Here is a 22,258-nt window from a genome sequence, read left to right on the forward strand (position 1 = left end):
CATCATGGTTGGCCAGGAAACATGGTGGTGTGTTGAAGTGGCAGGCAACTGAAAGTTCAGGGGTTTTTTTTGCAGACAGAACCTAAGTGTTCTGCAAAATGGTCACTGAGTCCAAGTTTTGTTTCCCCGATGTCGAGGAGAGCACATTGTGAGCAGCGAATACAGTGGACTAGATTGAGTGATATGCAGGTGAAGATCACCTGAAAGGTAAGTTTGGAGCCTTGAATAATGAGGAAGGAGGAAATAAATGAGCAGGTGTTACACTGTCTGCAATTGCAAGGGAAGGCTGTGGGGACGTGTTGGGAGTGAAGGAGGAGTGGACCAAGGTATCCCAGAAGGAATAGTCCCTACGGAAGGGAGGGAAAGAGAATGTGTCAGATGGTGGCATCCTGTTGGAGGTGACAGAAATGGTGGCTAATGATCCTCTGGGTGTGGATGTTGGTCAGATAGTAGATGAGGTCAAGGGAAATTCTATCACTGTTGTAGGAGGAAGGAATGGGGGTGAGGGCTGGAGTGCAGGAGATGGACTGGACCCGGCAGAGGGCCCTGTCAATCATGGTGCTGAGGAGTCCTCTGTTGAGAAAGAAGGTGGACATTTCAGAGGCCCCCTTCTCAAAGTTGGTATGATCAGAACAGAAATTAGAATGAGGCCATTCAAAAGTCATAAAACACCCTGGAAAATTGTAAATCTTTTGATTGAAAGAATACCGGAAACAATTGGAAAACTATTTTTATTTTTGTAAGATTTTGCATTCTTATGTTTGTTTTTATGTATTTGGTATTGAATCATGGGTGATTCCTGAATGTTAGAATGGTGACATTACTGAAAATACTGCTTAAGGACTCAACTAATTTAAGAAGTAATCAGATAGACTGGGAAAAGCGTCTTGTGAGAAAATCAATTGCCTGGCAATATTGCCTGCAAAGTGCACTGAGATGTTGAGGCCATGTAAGGTACAATGCAAGTGTAAGTTTTCTTTCTCTTTAATATTAAACTTCCTCCAACCTTACCTCACACAATCTTGACTGCAAAGGTCCTTTCCTTTGATTTCTCCACCCAACCCCAACCTTCATCAACACACCCTCCTTCAAAAATGTTCTTACATGTTTCCTGAGTTAAGCATTAACTTGTACAGAATATCACTGTTGCTTTCAGTCCCATTTGTATCAGTTGTGGCTTTGTGAGTAATACTTTCACCTCAGTGTCACAGGGTTCTGGATTCAAGTTTTCCTCTAGTTCAGGGCTTGGGTACAACTGTACATTGACACTGGGAGTGTGATATGAAGTGAGTGTTATCAAGTGCTGTCTGTTGGCAAGCTTATAAACCTCAGAGTTGTTGTTTATGGGGGAGTGTTTCTAATTTAAGGTAAAACTGAAGGGGGTGATGTGACCTGTTTTGAAGTCTATCTGACATCATGCTTAGACGATTTCAATACTGGAGAGTAAAGATGCTTCATTGTTTAACTGGGTAAGAGTTGCAAGTGGCCTACTTAATGACAGTGGCTGCAGCCTTCTGCTAATAATGAACAGAATGAGAGTCTCCAGGCATCCAGAAAAGTCTTTGGGAGGTCAGCTAGTAGCCAGTTGTGGTTTAACTTGTTAATTTATTTCCAAAGTAAAAGAGAGTTAAAGTCTCATAGATAACTAATCAGCATTTCTATCTGGATATAAGTCCATGTGATTTACATTGGTAATTTACATTGTGTTTTCAGTTGAGAATTCTACAGCAGAAGTCATTGCAATATTGGGTTTTGCCTAGCTTGCTGTACAATGATGATTACGAGAAACAGCCTCACTGTGGTGAACAGTCCTGGGGTTAGAAGTTATAATGTTGTGAAAGGAAAGTAACAGAAATAAACCCTTGGGAGCTAAGAAACATTTTTGTGCTGATTCCAGGAGAATTGAATGTCTATTTAAAAGACAGTGTGACAAGCAACTGCTGGTATGTTTTTTTTCAGTTGTGTTGAAAGTTTTGTACAATAATTTAAAGTACAAGCTGCCTACTAAATTATGTTTGGTCAATAGTGCTTTTAGAATAAATGTCTTAACATGTAAACCTGTTGTTATATCTATTCAGCATATATCATGAAGCTCAAATTTCTTTTTTAAAAATTATCCATTGCAGTGGGAACTGTAGCACATGCAACATTAAACTGAGATTCTGTCTGCCAACTCGATGAATGCAAAAGATCCCATGGCACTGTTTTGAAGAAGAGCAGAGAAGTTAGTCCTAGTATGCTGGCCAAATAAAACCCTCCAACATCAGAAAAAGGAACCATTTGGTGGTTGTCTCATTTCAATTTGTGCGAGTTTGTTGTGTGCAACATGACTCTGTGTTTCCTACATTGCAACAGTGATTGTAATTTTAACAGCACCTAATTAGTTCTCATAGAGTTATAATGTCAGTCATATAGCACAGCATCAGAAACATCAGCCCAACTTGTCCATGTTTCCTAAACTCAACTAGTCTCATTTGCCTACATTTGACCCATATCGCTCTCAACCTTTACTAACCATGTACCTGTCCAAATGTCTTTGAAATGTTACACTTGTAATTGCCTCTACCACTTCTTCTGGCAGCTCGTTCCATATACCTGCCACCCTCGGTGTGAAAAAGTTGTCCCTCAAGTCTTTTTTAAATCTTTCCCTCTCACCTTAAACATATGCCTTCTGGTTTTGGACTTCCCTACCTTGGCTATAAACCTTATCTATGCCCTTCATGATTGTTAGACCTCTGTAAGGTTACCCCTCAGCCTCCGAAGCTCCAGGGAAAAAATCCCAGCCTATCCAGCCTCTCTTTATAACTCAAACCTTCCAGTCTCAGTAATATCCTTGTACTCAGTGCTCTGACCAATGAAGGCAAGTGTGCCAAGCACCTTCTATCATACTGTGTCTATGTGATGCCACTTTCAAGGAACTATACCTGCACCCTTAGGTCTCTCATCAATTACACTCCCCAGGGCCCGACCATTAGCAATACAAGTCCTGCCCTGTTTTGTCTTATCAAAATGTAGCACCTCGCATTTATCTAAATTAAACTCTGTCTGCCATTCCTCAGCCCATTGGCCCAGTTGATCAAAATCACATTATACTCTTAGATATCCTTCTTCATTGCCCACTACTCAACCAATTTTTGGTGTCATCTGCAAACTTACTGACCATACCTCTTATATTCAGATCCAAACTATTATATAAATGGTGAAAAACAGTAGACCCAGCATTGATCCTTGTGGCACACTGCTGGCCGCAGGCCTCCAGTCTGAACAACAATCCTCGAAGACCACCCTTCTGTCTCCTACCATAAACCCAATTTTATATTCAGTTGTCCCCCTCTCTGTGGATCCCATGTGATCTAACTTTTCTAATCGGTCTATCATGCAGAATCTTATCGAAGGCATTGCTAAAGTCCATGTAGACAACATCAACTGCTCTGCCTTCATCTATCTTTTTGGTCATCTCTTCAAAATACTCAATCAAACTTATGAGACCCGATTTCTCATGCACACAGCCGTGCTGATGATCCCTAATCAGTCTTTGTCTTTCCAAATGCATGTAAATCCTGCTTCTCAGAATCCCCTTCAAGCACTTACCCACCACTGATGTCTGGTTCACCACTCTATATAGTTCTCTGGGTTTTCCTTGCGGCCTTTCTTAAACAATGACACAACATTAGCCATGCTCCAGTTTTCCAGCAGCTCACCCACAGCAGTCAATGATGCAAATATTTCTGCGAGAGGACACATAGTTTCTTCCCTAGGTTCCCACAATGACCTAAGATACATTTGATCAGATCCCAGGGATATATCTACTTTTATGCATTTTAAGATATCAAGCACCCCCTCTTCTGTAATATAAACTCTTTTCAAAACATTGCTATTTATTTCCTTGAGTTCTGTAGTTTCCGTGTCTTTCTCCATGGTAAACACTGATGAGAAATATTTGTTTAGAATCTCACCCTCTCCTGTTGTTTCACACATAAGTGACCTCATTGATCTTTAAGGGATCCTATTTTTCTCCCTTGTTACTCTTTTGCCCTTCGTATACTTATAGAATCTCTGTGGATTATCTTTCACCCTATCTCTCAAAGCTATCTCAAGTCTCCATTTTTGCCCTCCTGATTTCCCTCTCAAGTGTATTCCTACACTCGCTGTACTCCTCAGGGGATTCACCTGATCCCAGCTGTCTGTATCTGACATATGCCTCCTATTTCTTGACCAGAGCCTCAATATCTCTAGTCATCGAATGTTCCCTACTCCTGCCAGCCTTGCCCTTCATACTAACAGGATAATGCCGGCCCAGAACTCTCATTATCTTTCTTTTGAAAGCATCCCGCTTGCCAGGCATCCCTTTACCTGCAAACAGCCTCCCCCAAGCAACTTTTGAAAATTCCTGTCTAATATCATCAAAATTGGCCATGCCCCGATATTGAAATTTAACTTGCGGACCAAACCTATCCTTTTCCATAATTATTTTAAAACTAATAGAATTATGGTCACTAATTGCCTAAGTGCTCCCCCATTAATACCTCAATCACTTTTCCTGTCTTATTTCCCAAGAAAAGGTGGAGTTTTACCCCTTCTTGAAAAGGGCCATCTCCACATTGATTGAGAACATTTTCCGGAACACACTTTACAAATTCCTCTCTGTCTAAGCCATTAAATGGCAGTGCCAGTTTATGTTTGGAAAGTTAAAATCCCCTACTGTTGCAATCTTAGTATTCTTACAGCTATATGCAATCACTCTACAAATTTGGTCCTCAATTTCTCACTGACTATTGGGGGGCCTATAGCACAAACCCGTTAAAGTGACCACCACCTTCTTATTTTTCAGTTATACCCATATAGGCTGAGGAAAAACCTCTTCACATACTGTGATGATGTTTTCCCTTATCAAAAACACCATGCTCCCTGCTCTCTTGATGTCCCTTCTATCCCTCCATCTGTACCTTGGAACATTGAGCTGCCATTCTTGTTCCTCCCTTAGTCATGTTTCTATAATAGCTATGATGTCCCCTTCCCATGTTGCCATCAATGCCATGAGTTTATCTGCCCTACCTGCCAGGCCTCATGCATTGAAATAAATGCAATTTAATTCATCAGTCTTGTCTTGTTCCCTCCTGTGCTGTTGTATGCCTATTTATCTTGTTCTCTTTAACTTCCATACTAGCCTCAACCTTCTGTTTTGTCTCACTATTGCTTAGGGTGCCATCCGCCGACCAGATTAGTTTGAACTCACCCAAGTAGCTCTAGCAAATCTTTCTGCCAGAATATTGGTCACCCTCCAGAGGTGAAAAGCCCTATATAAAGGAAGTCTTTCTTTTATTTTACTCAGACTTATTATCCTGTTAATGGTTACCAATGTTGATTTCCCCACAGAACTCAAAGTTCTGTAGCAAATCTCCCGACATCAGGGAACAACTTCAGGATAAGTTTTTCTTTTTTACTTTGCCAAACCTGAATTTTTTTGGATGCTTGTTTCCTACGTTACTCTCAGGCCTGTCTTGACTCAGTATTCTGCAGCACAGACATTTAAAAGTTTCATCAATAAATAGCTCTACCAGTCTTTGTTTCTCCTCTTTCTTATCTCTCTGAGAAACTTGGTACATTCAGCACATTAAACTTGGAGTATAACATGACTGTTGTCGTAGCAAAGCTGATAGAATTGGCTGACAGTTGAGGAAGCCTCCCTGTTGCATTTGTGTTCTGCAGGATCTATTGAGGAAGACGTTGTATTGTCCTAAAACACTGGAAAATAAAATTGTACTGCAGTTCTCATGAGGTGTGGAGGGTATTTACTGTAGTGGTTTAATGAAACCATACTTTATGTGAAGGCTGCAGGAATTGACAAGATTGCTTAATCTTATCTTGACATTTCGTTGACATCTACACCTTGCTTATTATTGATTGGCACTGACCTGCTGTTCCTGCAAGCTTGCAAAACCGCTTGTGTTTGCCAAATTTGATGTAATGTTGTTTTGCTGTGATTTCTCTTATTTTTAATCATTTTTATGGTGCATCCTGTACAACAGACAAGGTAGACGCAAGTAAAACAACTGTGCAGGAATACTAATGCAGCTAGAGGACGTAGGGTTCATGTATGTTTTTCTTCTGTTGGGAGAGGTTGAGTCTTTTTAGTGCCTGAGACTTTGTTGCTTTTTCTCAACTGTATACCTAATTAATTTAAATTAATATTAAAATCAGCTGTTAAACTTTAATAAGCCTCCAACATAGTGGGCAGCACGGTGGCACAGTGGATAGCACTGCTGCCTCACAGCGCCAGAGACCCGGTTTCAATTCCCGCCTCAGGCTGTGAGGAGTTTGCACGTTCTCCCCCTGTCAGCGTGGGTTTCCTCCAGGTGTTCCGGTTTCCTCCCACAGTCCAAAGATGTGCAGGTCAGGTGAATTGGCCATGCTAAATTGCCCGTAGTGTTAGGTAAGGGGTAGATGTAGATGTACATGTAGGGGTATGGGTGGGTTGCGCTTCGGCGGGGCGGTGTGGACTTGTTGGGCCGAAGGGCCTGTTTCCACACTGTAAGTAATCTAATCTTAAAAAAAAATATGATTGTAATATGAACAAAATGGCAGCGTTTTCTTGTCTTTCATTCTGAACTCTCCTAACTCTCTTCTATGTATCATATCTTTCCTAAATACTTAAACTAAACCAAGTTCTTTTAAGACAGAAATGCCAAAGCTAATGTGATGACGAGAGGAGCTACAACAGTTCATGAAAGCTTAAAGGGAAATTTAATGAAGTGTATTCAAAATTATGAAAGGTTTTGGTAGAATGGTTAGAAACTGTTTCCAACAGCAGATGTGTCAGTAGCCAGCGCGTGAAGATTTAAGATAATTCTCAATAAGAACAGAGAGGAAATCAGAAAATTATTGTCATGTTGTGAGTTATGATGACGTTGAATATGCTGGCTGAAGGAGTGATGAAAGCAGATTAAATAGTAACTTTCAAAAGGGAATTTGATCCGTACTTCACAAAAAGAATTTATAGGCATCTTGGGAAAGCGCAAGTAATTGCCTAGTTCTTTGAAGAAGTTGGAAACATCAGCCTGAATGTCTTGTTTCTGTACCATGAGATTCTACAAATTTGCAGTTTTAAATTGAAAATTGCATGCAAACTATGAAAGATTTTTTTAAAAAACACATTATTCTCAATTAATATTGATCTGATCTTTGTCAGTCATAAATCTCAACAGTACAGCAGTTGACACACAATCGTTTAATGGGTTAATTTCTAAACAGCAAATAAGTTGGGAAAATAAATAGCTCAGAAAAGGGAAGCTAAACTGACATTTGGAAAGAAAGACGATGAGGACAGAAGGCATAGGAGTAGAAGTAGGCTATTTATCGATAAAGTGTGAAGCTGGGAAAAGCACAGCAGGTCAAGTAGCATCAGATAAGCCGGAGAGTCAACGTTTCAGGTCATGACCTTTCATCAGGGCTGGAAAGGGGGAAAGACCTGAGAAATAAATGGAGGTGGGGGGTGGGGGTAAGTTAGGTACTTTACATGTGACATGTAAAATACTTTACATGTAAAATACATGTGACAATAAAGTTATCATTCATTTGTATGGTTAGTTCAGTTTCAATGGTAACTTCTTAGATGTTAACAGCGGTGGATTCTGTAATGGTAACAGCTTTGAATCTCAAGCGACAATAGTTAGTTTCTCTCTTATTGGAGATTGTCACTTGGCTTGGCACTTATCTGATGTGAATGTTATGTGCCACATGTCAGCCCCGACCTGGATATTGTTCAGGTCTTGCTTCATTTGGACATGGAATGATTCAGTATATGGGGAGCAGTGAGTGATGCTGAATATTGTGCAATCATCAGTGAATCCTCTCTTCTCAACTTTATGATGGAGGAAAGGTCATTGATGAAGCATCTGAAGATGGTTGAGCTTAGGACACTACCCTGAGGAATTTGTGCTGAGCTGTCCTGGACTGAGAAGACTGACATCCCACAATCACAACCATCTCCTTTGTGCCAGGTATGACTCCAACCAGCAGAAAGCTGACTCCAGTTTTGCTAGTGTTATGCACTGGGACAGCAAGATGAGCTAAATCTGTCTCACTATCACTGGATTCGCAACATAGTGAAATTAAATTATTCAATGGCTCTCAAATTGCCCAATTGTTCTTAATTAGACTTGAGAATAACAAATAACATACACATGAGTTAATCACAAACAGCAATTAAGTTTTTATTATTAATACTGCACCTTTAGAAAAGCAAAGCTAAACAACAAGGTAATCTAATTAAGGTGTATGATTTTACCTAAACTTCATTGATCATAACCCTACTCTCTCACACAGACAGATGCAATTAAGGGATAAATTAAAGTAAAATAAGAGTTATAATTTGTCAGTTTGCTATACCAGGTCTTTAAGAATTTTTTTTTAGATTAGATTACTTACAGTGTGGAAACAGGCCCTTCGGCCCAACAAGTCCACACCGCCCCGCCGAAGCGCAACCCACCCATACCCCTACATTTACCCCTTACCTAACACTACGGAATCCTTGAACAATGTGTTGTATTTCAGGCACTTGGGATTATATCTTGCCTGAATCTGAAGTCACCTATCAATGCAAACAGCTTTCAGCATGCTCCAGGAATATTTCCTAATTTTTATAAACTGGGGTACTTTTCTCAGAACATTGAACAACTCTTTAAACTCTTTAACTCTTTTTAAGTAAAGATCTAGAGAGTGAAATTTAAATACAGCTTCCCAGTTCAGCTGCTTCCCAGCACACAGCCTTCTGCCCAAAAAGCAGGTTAAAACTATTTCAATCTTTGGTTTCTCTTTCTCACCATTCTCTGTGGTTTGGCTGGCCAGCACCAGTTTCCCATTGATTGATCAAAGCAGCATCCAAGCAGCCAGTCCTTGAGCATAATGCATTGCAGTGCTGAAACATCCGAAGTATTCTTAGGATAATAGTTAGCTCGCAATTACCTTTCCAGGCTAGATCCCATATGCAGACATCATTTATTGTTCTTTTTTTAAAGAAAACAAGCTTCAGTTCAACATTTGATTCTTAACTTCAGCTCAAAGTTCCAAACCAAAAATGAGAAAAATAAAGAAAAAAAGTGGTGGTCTTGACACTAGGGGCTCCTTGATGCCACACCTGATCAAATGCGGCGTTGATGTCATGGGCAGTTACTCTCACCATACCTCTGAAACTCAGCTCTATTGCCCATGTTTGAACCAAGGATGTAATAAAGTCAGGAGCACAGTGACCCAGGCTCAAAATGAGCTTCAGTGAGCATTTTCCGACATCTTCCTTTTCTAAGAAGACTCATACTGGACTCAAAATTGTAACTGTTTCTCTTGCCACAGATGCTGCCAGGCCTGCTGAATTTCTCCAGCATTCTCAGTGTTTGTTTCAAATTTCCAGTCTTTGATAATTAAAATAACAATACTGCAATGAGCAGGTTCGTGCTAAGCAAGGGCTCCTTATTAGCACTGTTGATGACCACTTTGTTGATGGTTAAGAGTAGGCTGATAGTTGGCTCGGTTGAATTTGTCCTACTTGTGTACAGGAAAATTCTGGTCAATGTTCTACATTGTCAGAAAAATGTCTGTGATGTAGCTGTACTGGAACAGGTTGGCTGGAATGTAGCAAGTTTGGAACATGTGTCTTCGATATTACTGTCAATGTAACGTTTTTCCTCTCCGTGCATGTAAGGGCTATTGAATTATATGCCAGTGGTTCATAATTGATAACCTATAGCTCGAGTCTTTAACTTGTTAATAAATAGTCATGGTTATTAAGAACAGAAACATGGTCCATACTTTCTGTTATCCTGGGCCTAATAGACAAGTGGATAGGGGAATTTTGTGTACTTCTATAAAATCTTTGACTTTTGAGATGACCCTGGGAATAGCAGAGCTTGATTTCTTGCATGCTACCCCGCAGAGGCAGAACAGTTGAAAGTAAAAGGTGAAATCAATTTCCCTCGTCTTCTGACTGCAAAAAAAACCTCATTGAATTACAGTGTTTATAGCAAACATTCCACAGTTGGTTCCAATTTCCAATTGATTTGCTTTTCCATTGTACTGAGTGGTAGCTTCAAATGGCCATCTCCAGCTCCTTCTCTCCATTCTTAGTGAGTTTCCTAAATCTATTGCCAACAGTAAAAATCATTTGAAATATTCTTCCTTCTCCCTGACCATGACAGATGAATCCCCCTCACATTTTGGGTGGTTGTGAAATATATTACTTCCACTAGAGAGTGTTTCACTCTGTCATCTTAGTTGCTCACAAAGAACCTACAATCTCTTCTGTCAGCTTGCTGCTTTCTTCCCTTTTTTTTCTCCCCCTTTTACCCAAAATGCTTGAAGACAGTGTCCATTTATAGTTGACACAGTTGCCATTGCCTTTTGTTAAGGTAAAAACAATGACTGCAGATGCTGAAAATCAAATACTGGATTAGTGGTGCTGGAAGAGCACAGCAGTTCAGGCAGCATCCAACGAGCAGCGAAATCAACGTTTCGGGCAAAAGCCCTTCATCAGGAATAAAGGCAGTGAGCCTGAAGCATGGAGAGATAAGCTAGAGGAGGGTGGGGGTGGGGAGAGAGTAGCACAGAGTACAATGGGTGAGTGGGGGAGGAGATGAAGGTGATAGGTCAAGGAGGAGAGGGTGGAGTGAATAGGTGGAAAAGAAGATAGGCAGGTCGGACAAGTCAAGGAGTTAGTAACTGAGCTGCAAGTTTGAAACTAGGATGAGGTGGGGAAAGGGGAAATGAGGAAGCTGTTGAAGTCCACATTGATGCCCTGGGGTTGAAATGTTCCGAGGCGGAAGATGAGGCGTTCTTCCTCCAGTCGTCTGGTGGTGAGGGAGCGGCGGTGAAGGAGGCCCAGGACCTCCATGTCCTCGGCAGAGTGGGAGGGGGAGTTGAAATGTTGGGCCACGGGGCGGTTTGGTTGATTGGTGCGGGTGTCTTGGAGATGTTCCCTAAAGCGCTCTGCTAGGAGGCGCCCAGTCTCCCCAATGTAGAGGAGACCACATCGGGAGCAACGGATACAATAAATACACCTCTTCCCACCCTATCTCTTGCAAAAATGCCATCCCGTATTCCCAATTTCTCCGCCTCCGCCGTATCTGCTCCCAGGAGGACAAGTTCCACCATAGGACACACCAGATGGCCTCCTTCTTTAGAGACCGCAATTTCCCTTCCCACGTGGTTAAAGATGCCCTCCAACGCATCTCGTCCACATCCCGCACCTCCGCCCTCAGACCCCACCCCTCCAACCGTAACAAGGACAGAACGCCCCTGGTGCTCACCTTCCACCCTACCAACCTTCGCATCAACCAAGTCATCCGTCGGCATTTCCGCCACCTCCAAAAAGACCCCACCACCTCCAAAAAGACCCCACCACCAGGGATATATTTCCCTCCCCACCCCTTTCCGCCTTCCGCAAAGACCGTTCCCTCCGTGACTACCTGGTCAGGTCCACACCCCCCTACGACCCACCCTCCCATTCTGGCACTTTCCCCTGCCACCGCAGGAACTGTAAAACCTGTGCCCACACCTCCTCCCTCACCTCTATCCAAGGCCCTAAAGGAGCCTTCCACATCCATCAAAGTTTCACCTGCACATCATTTATTGTATCCGTTGCTCCCGATGTGGTCTCCTCTACATTGGGGAGACTGGGCGCCTCCTAGCAGAGCGCTTTAGGGAACATCTCCGAGACACCCGCACCAATCAACCAAACCGCCCCGTGGCCCAACATTTCAACTCCCCCTCCCACTCTGCCGAGGACATGGAGGTCCTGGGCCTCCTTCACCGCCGCTCCCTCACCACCAGACGACTGGAGGAAGAACGCCTCATCTTCCGCCTCGGAACATTTCAACCCCAGGGCATCAATGTGGACTTCAACAGCTTCCTCATTTCCCCTTTCCCCACCTCATCCTAGTTTCAAACTTGCAGCTCAGTTACTAACTCCTTGACTTGTCCGACCTGCCTATCTTCTTTTCCACCTATTCACTCCACCCTCTCCTCCTTGACCTATCACCTTCATCTCCTCCCCCACTCACCCATTGTACTCTGTGCTACTCTCTCCCCACCCCCACCCTCCTCTAGCTTATCTCTCCATGCTTCAGGCTCACTGCCTTTATTCCTGATGAAGGGCTTTTGCCCGAAACGTTGATTTCGCTGCTCGTTGGATGCTGCCTGAACTGCTGTGCTCTTCCAGCACCACTAATCCAGTAATTGCCTTTTGTTCCCTAGTGTAAGAACTTGCTACCTTGCTTAGCCCGTCACCCAGGTCTTACTGTCAGGCCTTTTTAAAATAGGTGCATGACCCCTTCATTTTAACATAAGATTAAATTCACATCCTAAATATCACATCTTATAAACCTCATAGTTGTAACAACATTAAATGAGCAAAGCCTTGATACAGCTGATGTTACTTTTTTTACACTTGGATTTAGTTAAGTTTCTTTCTATCTGTTATGGACCAGACCAGACCCTGTCAAAGTATTTTAGTAAGGCAGCCTAGACACTAATGTTTTCTTATTTTAAAGCTAGCTGTGAAATGCCTTGTTCCAGATGCAATGCAACTAGTCAAACTACTTGACATTAAGCAAAACACAGTTTATTTAAACGCTATAGTTAAAATACAAACAAAAAAGAGGAATTTAGAATAACTTAACAATTGAAAAACTTAACCAAATAACGGATTCAGTACCCATAACTAATTAATTGTTCCAATATAGTAATATCCCATGAACACACCCCTTGGCAAAAAGGCAAATTCAGACATAGATTCTCACATGCAATTCTCCAATCCAGGAGGGAAAAAACATCGAGAAAATTTAGAGAACGTAGCAGCTAGGAGACTTTTACAGAATCTTCCAATTCTTTCGAGACTCCAAAGACTTCTGCTTAAAACTAAACATAAAAACAAAAACAATTAAAAAGCCTGGTCTGTGAGAGCTGGCCACACCCAGGCTGCTTCTATTATTCCAACTTAAAAAGAACCCCACGGCCTCTCAAATTGTTTCCTTTCTTAGAGACAGCTCGCTTATCTGCCTTACAACCTCTCTTCTGAAAAAACAGGACAAAATTACCTCTTTAACTGACAGCATCAGCACATATCCTCCCACTTACTTTTTGTTCTTTGGACTGTCAATAAATCGGTCATTCTTTGGTTTGATCTTTCCTTCTTTGCAGTGTTCTGTTCCCTTATGGCTTATATTTCATTGCTGTTGCCTTGATAGAAAGTCAATGATTAAATGGCATATGTATTCAAGATTACAAGTGTCAAAAAATTACAGAATGACACAGATCCAGCTGAAAAATGTAGCTGAAAAGCTAAAACAAATTGTAATAGGAAGAATAGTCAAGAATGCACCTCCACTTTTTCATTTAGATTTTCAAAACTCTATATTGCAACCGATAATACTAACTAGAAATGCTTTCATCTTATAAAGTTGTATTTCTGCATTTGATTTAATTTAGCAAAGTTAAATCATGACTGACAAACTTATACAGAAACTATGGGAGTTGCATTTTGACATGGTGTTTTCTGACAGTAATTTTTCTCTTTTTACTTCTCTTTCCCTGCACCCCTTTCCAATTTTTTTCCTACAAGTTGCTCCTGTATGAACGAAACTGGTTGAACAGGTGGAAAACAACTATATTACATGAAGGAGAAGGCACCATTTCAAACATCAAATGGAGGGGCAATCTGGTCGCATGGTCAAACAGTGTGGTAATGAAATCTATCTCAATACCAGGCATTGTACTTGTAATCCAAACTTTCTGCCTTGTTAAGCATTTGTCAATGAATGCAAACAACTTGCCATCATTTCCGTTCAAAACCATTTCATTCACAAACATATTTGCCTAACTTTGTTGGCAATATTGAAGAGAATATCTGTGATTCTCTTCAATATTGCCAACAAAATTGGCCAAATATGTTTATGTGAATGATCTTGCTCAGCAAAATTTGCATCTACGTTCAACAACAGAGTTCACCTTGAATAAAGATCTGAACAGCATGGAAGAATGTTTCTGGAATCCCAAGCCAAACCCACAGAAAAAAATTAGTTCATAATATCTTGGTAACAGGAATGCTAAGCGAACCCTGAAAATGACAGTAACAGCCACATAATGATGTAACATAATGGCGACACAACTCAACTCCAATCTGTCACTGGGTGAAGTTGGACCGATGACTAAGTTTCCAGAGACACCAAAATGAAGGTGAGTTAAGCTGGTTCATTAACTGATGCACTCAAACTGTAGATCATCAACATTGGCATTTCAGATATTAGCTGTGGTGTAATCCACAGCTATGTATTGTGCATGGATATGAACCAGTCACACTCAACTGAACACTGCAATGCAATGTGTCACTGGAACCCTAGAGTCAGCCTCTAGCCACCCAAGCTTTCCCTTTGGGAATTCAGAAAGTTGAGTATCTCCCCCATCCACCAGGACCTCGATAACATCCCTCAATGTATCTTGAAGTGCTGACTCTGCAGGTTTAGCCTTCAACAATACGATTTCAACCTGTGAAACTTGGAAACCTGAATATTGTTCGCAATAGGTCATACAGAATCATGTTATGAAATGTGACCTAGCAGCTGAGGAATAACCCTAAAGTGTATCTGTATCCATCAAATTGGATGTGAATTTTTGGCACAGAAATTGTAAAGTTTCTAGTGTACACAGATCAAACTTCAGTACAATTCAAATATAAAAGTAGTGTAACAGCAAAGGACTCCATTATTGTTGGATTACTCTTTTAACCATCAGAATGTAAAATTAAAATTGTTGCCCTACATCTAAGTCAACCAGAAAAAACGGAGAGAGATTACAGGTATCTTCTGCTTTTCAAAAGTTCACTTTACACCACTTCACTTTTACAAAAGGCCTATGTTAGTACCTGTTTTTGCTAATGGAAAAAAATCTGAAGAGGATTTTCGCTTTTACACAAAAAGATAAATTTTTTCCCATATAAATTAGTGCTTCTTTGCTTTACACTATTTTGGCTTGCGAAAGGTTTCATACAAAAGCTGTACTTTTGGATAGCAGGGGCTACCTGTACCCTTATTATCCTTCTGAAATGAGAATGGCCAAAAAGGAATCCAATACTCTACTTGTAATCTCAGGAATAAGTTATACAAACTCAATAACGCTTAATCTTACTTTAATATTTGATGGCCCATGTATAAAATGTTTTTCTGTAGCTTAAAAGAGTGATCCACTAATGAGAGAAACAACATAAAATGTCTAGATTGCTTTTAAAATGCCCTCACCTTAGTGAATTTTAATAGTGATATTTCTGTTGAAAAGATAGTTTTTGTGTTGAATTCCTTAATGTGCTGATGATATTGGCAACCAAGAACATATCTAAATATGTTTGAGGTCTCCTTTTTATTGTGTTAGTGACCACACTGAAGACTGACTCCATGACCACCCTTACTTGAAACATCTTGATGTTACTTCAGTTAGAAAGTGATTGGTTTGAATTCTTCACCAACTGGGATCATTGCATATTTACAGTACAAAAGGCTGTTCCATCCATTGTGTCCATCCCAGTTGTTGAAGAAAAATTAAAAACGCACACCCAAGGGTTTACTTCACAGATTAAATACTGTATGATAAAGTAGTTCACCTTCTCACAAAAACCATCTGGAGTATTGTGACTCATTTTAATGGAAGTCTCTCCAATTTTTAAAAATCTTTCCCTGACCATACTCAAGCTACTTTTCTTTCTTCAGGGAGTCAAGATTTATGATGCTAGCTCAAAGCAACGAATCACAAACATATCCCGAGACAACACAAACTTTCGTCCTGATATGTATCTCTGCAGTCTCTGCTGGAAAGACAATATAACGCTCATCATTGGCTGGGCAACATCTGTTAAGGTATTTTCTGATTAATATTAAAGGCAGTGTTACAAAAGCTTTAAATTCAAGTTATGAATGTAGATCCGTTAAGATTGATCAGTTAGGGGGAACCGGCCATGTTTCTTAGTTTGCAAGATTTTAAACTTATAGGTTAGTGAGTGAATTACTTTTGAAAGTGGTCCCCTTTGCCTTTGCCGTTGTTGAAAATCTCCTTCTGACCATCTGTATTGGCTGAGTCCTGAATAAGACTTGTCTGCTTTCTTGGCTGCTCTCTTTGTGACATGACTAAATTGTAAAGTGGAAGAGAAGAATAAGTTGTGTATCTAGACCGGCAATGATTTTTTTAACATGCACAATGCATTTTATTATAAATTTCCAAAGCACGGTAATAATTCTTGAAAGACTTATTTGCCACTGTAAAGCAAACGCCCTAAAAAAATCAATTTAAATAAAAAATGTAGCTTGTAATAAATGTATTTGGAACCTTTAAACAGGCTTTCTCTGGTTGCTCTGAAATGTTAAATGAAAATAAAACTGAATAGATTACAATCTGTTCAAATAAAAATCTGTTCTGCTGCTTTTCTCACTGTGCATGACAGCAAGTGTTACTACATGTGATTTATAGTGCATTTTAAAAATTTGTACAAGTAGAGCTATTGGTTTGCATTGCTTTATATCTAGATCCATGAAGGGATTTATTAGAGTTGCAAATAACATGTATTTTATCATTTTAATTTCTCCATACATACACTTGAAGGGAAAAAAGCTCCAGGATTTTAAAAAAATTTTTCAGTGAAGACAAAATTAAATGTCTCATAAATCTCCTTTTTTTAGTTGAAAGCATTGGTTTCCTTGTCATAGCAAATCTCACTTCAGTTGCAGAGTGCCTCCAGGCTTGCCTCTGCTGCATAAATAAACTCTGCTGAGTTGGATTGGGATTGGGGTTGGGAAGAATGGATTGATGGGTGCAGGTGCAATGAGGTGGCTTGACTTCAGTGGAATATGAGAACCCACCTAATTTGGCAGGCACACACTGATGAGAGCGTGGAAAACAGCTAAGAGTATTTTGTTGAGGTGATGTCGGAACCACAGCTACAGGCTGTGAATGCAGATGGTGATGGAACAAGGGGCCACAGTTACAAGTTGTACATGAAGAATTTGGAAGGATGATTCTATTTTATGTTTTTTTTGTGGAATAAGAATATAGTGAGCTAAAATGTTGTCTTAAACACCTTCCATGAAACTACTATTTTTGCACTTATAGTTTTACTCCATAGCAAAGGCCAAAATAAAGAATATTGGGGGATATTTGAAGTCTCTATGATGTACTTTTAACAAGCATACTTCAAAGATAACTGTTGGTGCTGATATTAATGTGGGGTATACTTTCTTAGAATATGCTGCAATCTCATTCATGTGCGTTTTTAAATGTTTTTAAAGCTGAGTATTAGAAGGTGACTGAACAATTCCTTTGTAACACAGCATCACCTTATAAAATATAAAATTCTGCAGCAGGTGGCAGTCTTACTCAAAGGGACAATTTTTGACTGTTTATAAGTCACCATGATTTTTTTTCAGGTATGTGTGGTGAAGGAGCGTGATCCTACAGACTTAAGGGATTTGCCCACTCGTTATGTTGAAATTGGTAAGAATTTTCTTAAGTTAGGCATGTTTCTTTTTTGACCTGTTTAGCACATGTGAACTGGTAACTCTGTCATGAACTAGTTGAGATACTGTCAGAACTCTGAGTATCGCAATTAGTGTGCACACTCTGTTGCTCTAAAAACAACATGTTTTTATATCACAAATATAATGTGATTGTCACCATTGTCAATTTTAATGAGTTTTGTCAGCATTTCTATGCAAATAAAATCTCCTTATTCATCTTTGTTTCCAGTTATCCTAAATGTGAGCTTACTTATCCTCATGCTCATCCTCAGACTTCTATTGAATTTTGTAATTGGTGGTATTTTTGGAAATACACATCAGTGAGCACAATAACTCTTGCTGAGTTATGTTCACAGTGTGAAACCCTTCTTAAAGGGCTCTTTTTGCATGTATGAAAAATGCACAAGTTTGAATGTTGTGAGAATGTACATACCCAGTACAATGTTTTGTTTTACTGATGCAGTATTAGGTTGTTAAGTTGTAATGTTCCACATTTAAGAATTTATGCCTAATTCTGAGCAGAAAGAAGCCAAGGTTGTCAATTAGAGAAATTTCATGTGTTTAATGTAGGAATGCATTTACTTTTTTAAGCTTTTGGCCAGATATGTAGTTTGCCAACACGGAACACGCTGTCATTGTTCATGCTGAAGAGGTTACTTTGCTGCTTTGCTGTTTTTCAGTGATACTGTCAATGTGTTTCTCTTTTTAGTCATAATCTGATCACGACACCAAAGGCTTTCTCACTCTTCAATAAGCATTCATTCATTTAACCTCATCAGTGGCCAAGGCCAGTGTTTGAGTTGGTTTTCAAGTATGGTTTGAATGATTACAAGAGGCACTTCAGTTTCCTGGCTTGTACCAGGGTTTTAACAGTAAAAAAAAAGAGGGTATTTATATGGTTCTTTAATAGGCCTAAATTTACACTCTGCCATAAGGTAAAATTGTGCACAGAATGTGATGGCAATTGTGAAGACTGTGTGCCTAGTGGTCTGGAAGGAGTTGGAGAATCTTGTGTTCCCTTTGGAGTGAAATGTGCAAGTAGTTAGAATGTTAATGTACTTCAATTGTGGATTCCACTAACTTGCTATCATGGTCATTCATTAGGTTTTTTTTGCATGAGAGAGCATTCTAGTTCTTCTGTGTACTGTGCAACATCATTTTAAGGAAACTTGTGGTGGAGCTGTTTTTAAACTATGCAATAATGTGCTTTTGTGCATGTCTGAAAATGAGTTCCGTCTCCTCCGTCTAACAGCATATTCATCGGCTTAACTGCACATTTCTGATCTGCCTGTAGACCGAATTCATTGAGTATCCTTTAAAGTAATGCAATCAGTTTCATAATAAAATCCAGTGTTTGTTCGTTGTTGGTAAATATCATAGTTATTCTACACATGACTTGCCTTGGCTACCTGCCAGGTTAGGCTCTAGCAGAAACTGGGATCTTTGTGATAAAGCAATATAGTAAGGGCTAAACTGTCAGAGCAACATCAAGTTAAATCTTTTTAAACAATAAGTTCTGTATTTCTATTTGCTCACATAGCATTGATATTTGACTAATCACACAAGGAGCACATTTGTGCAGAGAGCCAGCTAGTGAGTTTTGAGAAGATTTGTAGCTCAGGTTGAGGTTCTGGATGTAGGTTTGCTCGCTGAGCAAAAAAGGTTCATTTCCAGACGTTTCATCACCCTGCCAGGTAACATCTTCAGTGAATTAGTGGTGCTGGAAAAGCACAGCAGTTCAGGCAGCATCCGAGGAGCAATAAAATCGATCCACTCTGAACTACATCCTCAGGAGAATTCATACTTTCAACAAACAGTATTTCAACTCCATCTGAAACATCAAAAACTGTAAGTGCAACTAACTTTTATCTACCCACCTCTATAACGAGTGCTCCTCAAACATTCCCGTAGATTCCCCCGGCCTCTGGAACTACTCACACGCCATTAGCCATGCGGCTGCTGCAACTACCATCCCCACGCTGATTGATGATGTCACTTCTGCCCCATCATGGCCACTCCCACAGCCACTTCCGTCCCTCACAATTCCTCATGCACCATACTTGGCATCACTTCCACCCCCACATCATCGCTAATGTCACACACTCAGTGACTTCTACCCCCGCCACTGCCGTGGTCACCATCACTTCTGCCCCCACCAAAGCCATTCACCTGCATTCTGCTGACATGCGCCCCCCCCCCACAGATCCCACTGTCACCATCCCCACCCCCCAGAACCCTGAGGGGAACACTACCCCTGCTCATGACTCCACCCCCATTCCCCCCACCACCGTACCCACTCTAGTTATAGGCTCCACCCCACTCCCAGCTCCACACCCACACCAGATCCCAGCTCCCAGCCCTGCCGTGTTTTCACCATCCCTTCAGACCTTCCCCTCACTGAGGGCGAACGATCAGTCCTCAGCAAAGGACTCACCTTCATCCCCCTCCATCACGCATCAATGAATTTAATACACGCCGTGACGTTGAACAATTCTCCGAGCTTACTTTTACAATCAGGACTCCCGCCCATTTTCCGAGGACCCCATTGCCCACCTACAACACACTGCATCCACCTGGACACCCCGCGCTGGCCTATTACCTGCCCTCGACCTCTTCATTTCCAACTGCCGCCGGGACATTAACCTCCTCAACCTGTCTACCCCCCTCCCCCACTCCAACCTCTCACCCTCAAAACGCGCAGCCCTCCAATCCTTCTGCTCCAATCCTGACCTCACCATCAAGCCAGCAGATAAAGGGGCGCAGTGGTAGTCTAGCGCACTGACCTCTACACCGCTGAAGCCAAATGCCAACTTGAGGGCACCTCTTCCTACCGCCCCCTCGACCATGACCCCACCCCCCTATCACCAAACCATCATCTCCGAGACCATACAGAACCTCATCACCTCAGGAGATCTTCCACCCACAGCTCCAACCTCATAGTCCAGGAACCCCGCACTGCCCGATTCTACCTCCTTCCCAAGATCCACAAGCCTGACCACCCTGGCCGACCCATTGTCTCAGCATGCTCGTGCCCCACTGAACTCATTTCTACCTACCACGACACTATCCTATCCCCTCTAGTCCAGGAACTCCCCACATACGTTCGAGACACCACCCACACCCTCCACCTCCTCCAAGACTTCCGTTTCCCCGGCCCCCAATACCTCATCTTCACCATGGATATCCAATCACTCTACACCTCCATCTTCCATGACCAGGGTCTCCAAGCCCTCCGTTTCTTCCTCTCCCGACGTCCCCAACAGTACCCTTCCACCGACACACTCATTCATTTGGCCGAACTGATCCTCACTCTTAATAATTTCTCCTTTGAATCCTCCCACTTCCTCCAGACCAAAGGGGTAGCCATGGGCACCCGATTGGGCCCTAGCTATGCCTGTCTCTTTGGCTACGTAGAACAGTTGATCTTCCATAATTACACTGGCACCACTCCCCACCTCTTCCTCCACTACATTGATGACTGCATTGGCGTCACCTCATGCTCTCGCGAGGAGGTTGAGCAATTAATCAACTTCACCAGCACATTCTACCCTGACCTTAAATTTACCTGGACCATCTCTGACACCTCCCTCCTCTTCGTGTACCTCTTCATCTCCATTAATGACGACCGACTTGATACCGACATTTTTTTACAAACACACCGACTCCCACAGCTACCTGGATTACACCTCTTCCCACCCTACCTCCTGCAAAAATGCCATCCTGTATTCCCAATTCCTCTGCCTCCGCCGTATCTGCTCCCAGGAGGACCAGTTCCACCACAGAACACACCAGATGGCCTCCTTCTTATGAAATCACAATTTCCCTTCCCACATGGTTAAAGATGCCCTCCAACGCATCTCATCCACATCCCGCACCTCTACCCTCAGACCCCACCCTTCCAACCGTAACAAGGACAGAACACTCCTGGTGCTCACCTTCCACCCCACAAAACTTCGCATAAACCAAATCATCCGCCGACATTTCTGCCACCTTCAAACAGACCCCACCACCAGGGATATATTTCCTTCCCCACCACTTTCCGCCTTCCGCAAAGACTGTTCCCTCCGTGACTACCTGGTCAGGTCCACACCCCCCCTACAACCCACCCTCCCATCCTGGCACCTTCCCCTGCCACCACAGGAATTGCAAAACCTGCGCCCACACCTCCTCCCACACCTCCATCCAAAGCCCTAAAGGAGCCTTCCACATCCATCAAAGTTTTACCTGCACATCCAACAATATAATTTATTGTATCCGTTGCTCCCGATGCAACATTGGGGGTCTCCTCTACATTGGGGAGACTGGTGCTTTAGGGAACATCTCCGGGACACCCACACCAATCAACCACACCGCCCTGTGGCCCAACATTTCAACTCCCCCTCCCACTCTGCCGAGGACATGGAGGTCCTGGGCCTCCTTCACCGCCGCTCCTTCACCACCAGTTGCCTGGAGGAAGAAAGCCTTATCTTCCGCCTCGGAACACTTCAACCCCAGGGCATCAATGTGGACTTCTACAGTTTCCTCATTTCCCCATCCCCCACCTCACCCCAGTTCCAAATTTCCAGCTCAGCACTGTCCCCATGACTTGTCCTGACTTGTCCTACCTGCCTATCTTCTTTTCCACCTATCCACTCCACCCTCCTCTTGACCTATCACCTTCATCCCCTCCCCCACTCACCTATTGTACTCTATGCTACTTTCTCCCCACCCCACCC

The 22,258-nt window shown here is 41.9% G+C and overlaps 1 protein-coding gene across 1 annotated transcript in view; it reads left to right on the top strand.

Moving 5' to 3' along the window:
- The window catches only part of vps41 (VPS41 subunit of HOPS complex), a 177,063-nt gene that overhangs the window by 96,049 nt on the left and 58,756 nt on the right, over window positions 1-22,258 (top strand). Inside the window, exons 8-10 of the mRNA XM_072571173.1 lie at window positions 13,610-13,729; window positions 15,747-15,893; window positions 17,454-17,520. Coding sequence (XP_072427274.1) covers window positions 13,610-13,729; window positions 15,747-15,893; window positions 17,454-17,520 — 334 coding nt within the window. The remainder of the gene's footprint in view (window positions 1-13,609; window positions 13,730-15,746; window positions 15,894-17,453; window positions 17,521-22,258) is intronic.

This window comes from Chiloscyllium punctatum, chromosome 5 (genome assembly GCF_047496795.1).
Source record: "Chiloscyllium punctatum isolate Juve2018m chromosome 5, sChiPun1.3, whole genome shotgun sequence".
Classification (NCBI taxonomy): Eukaryota; Metazoa; Chordata; class Chondrichthyes; order Orectolobiformes; family Hemiscylliidae; genus Chiloscyllium; species Chiloscyllium punctatum.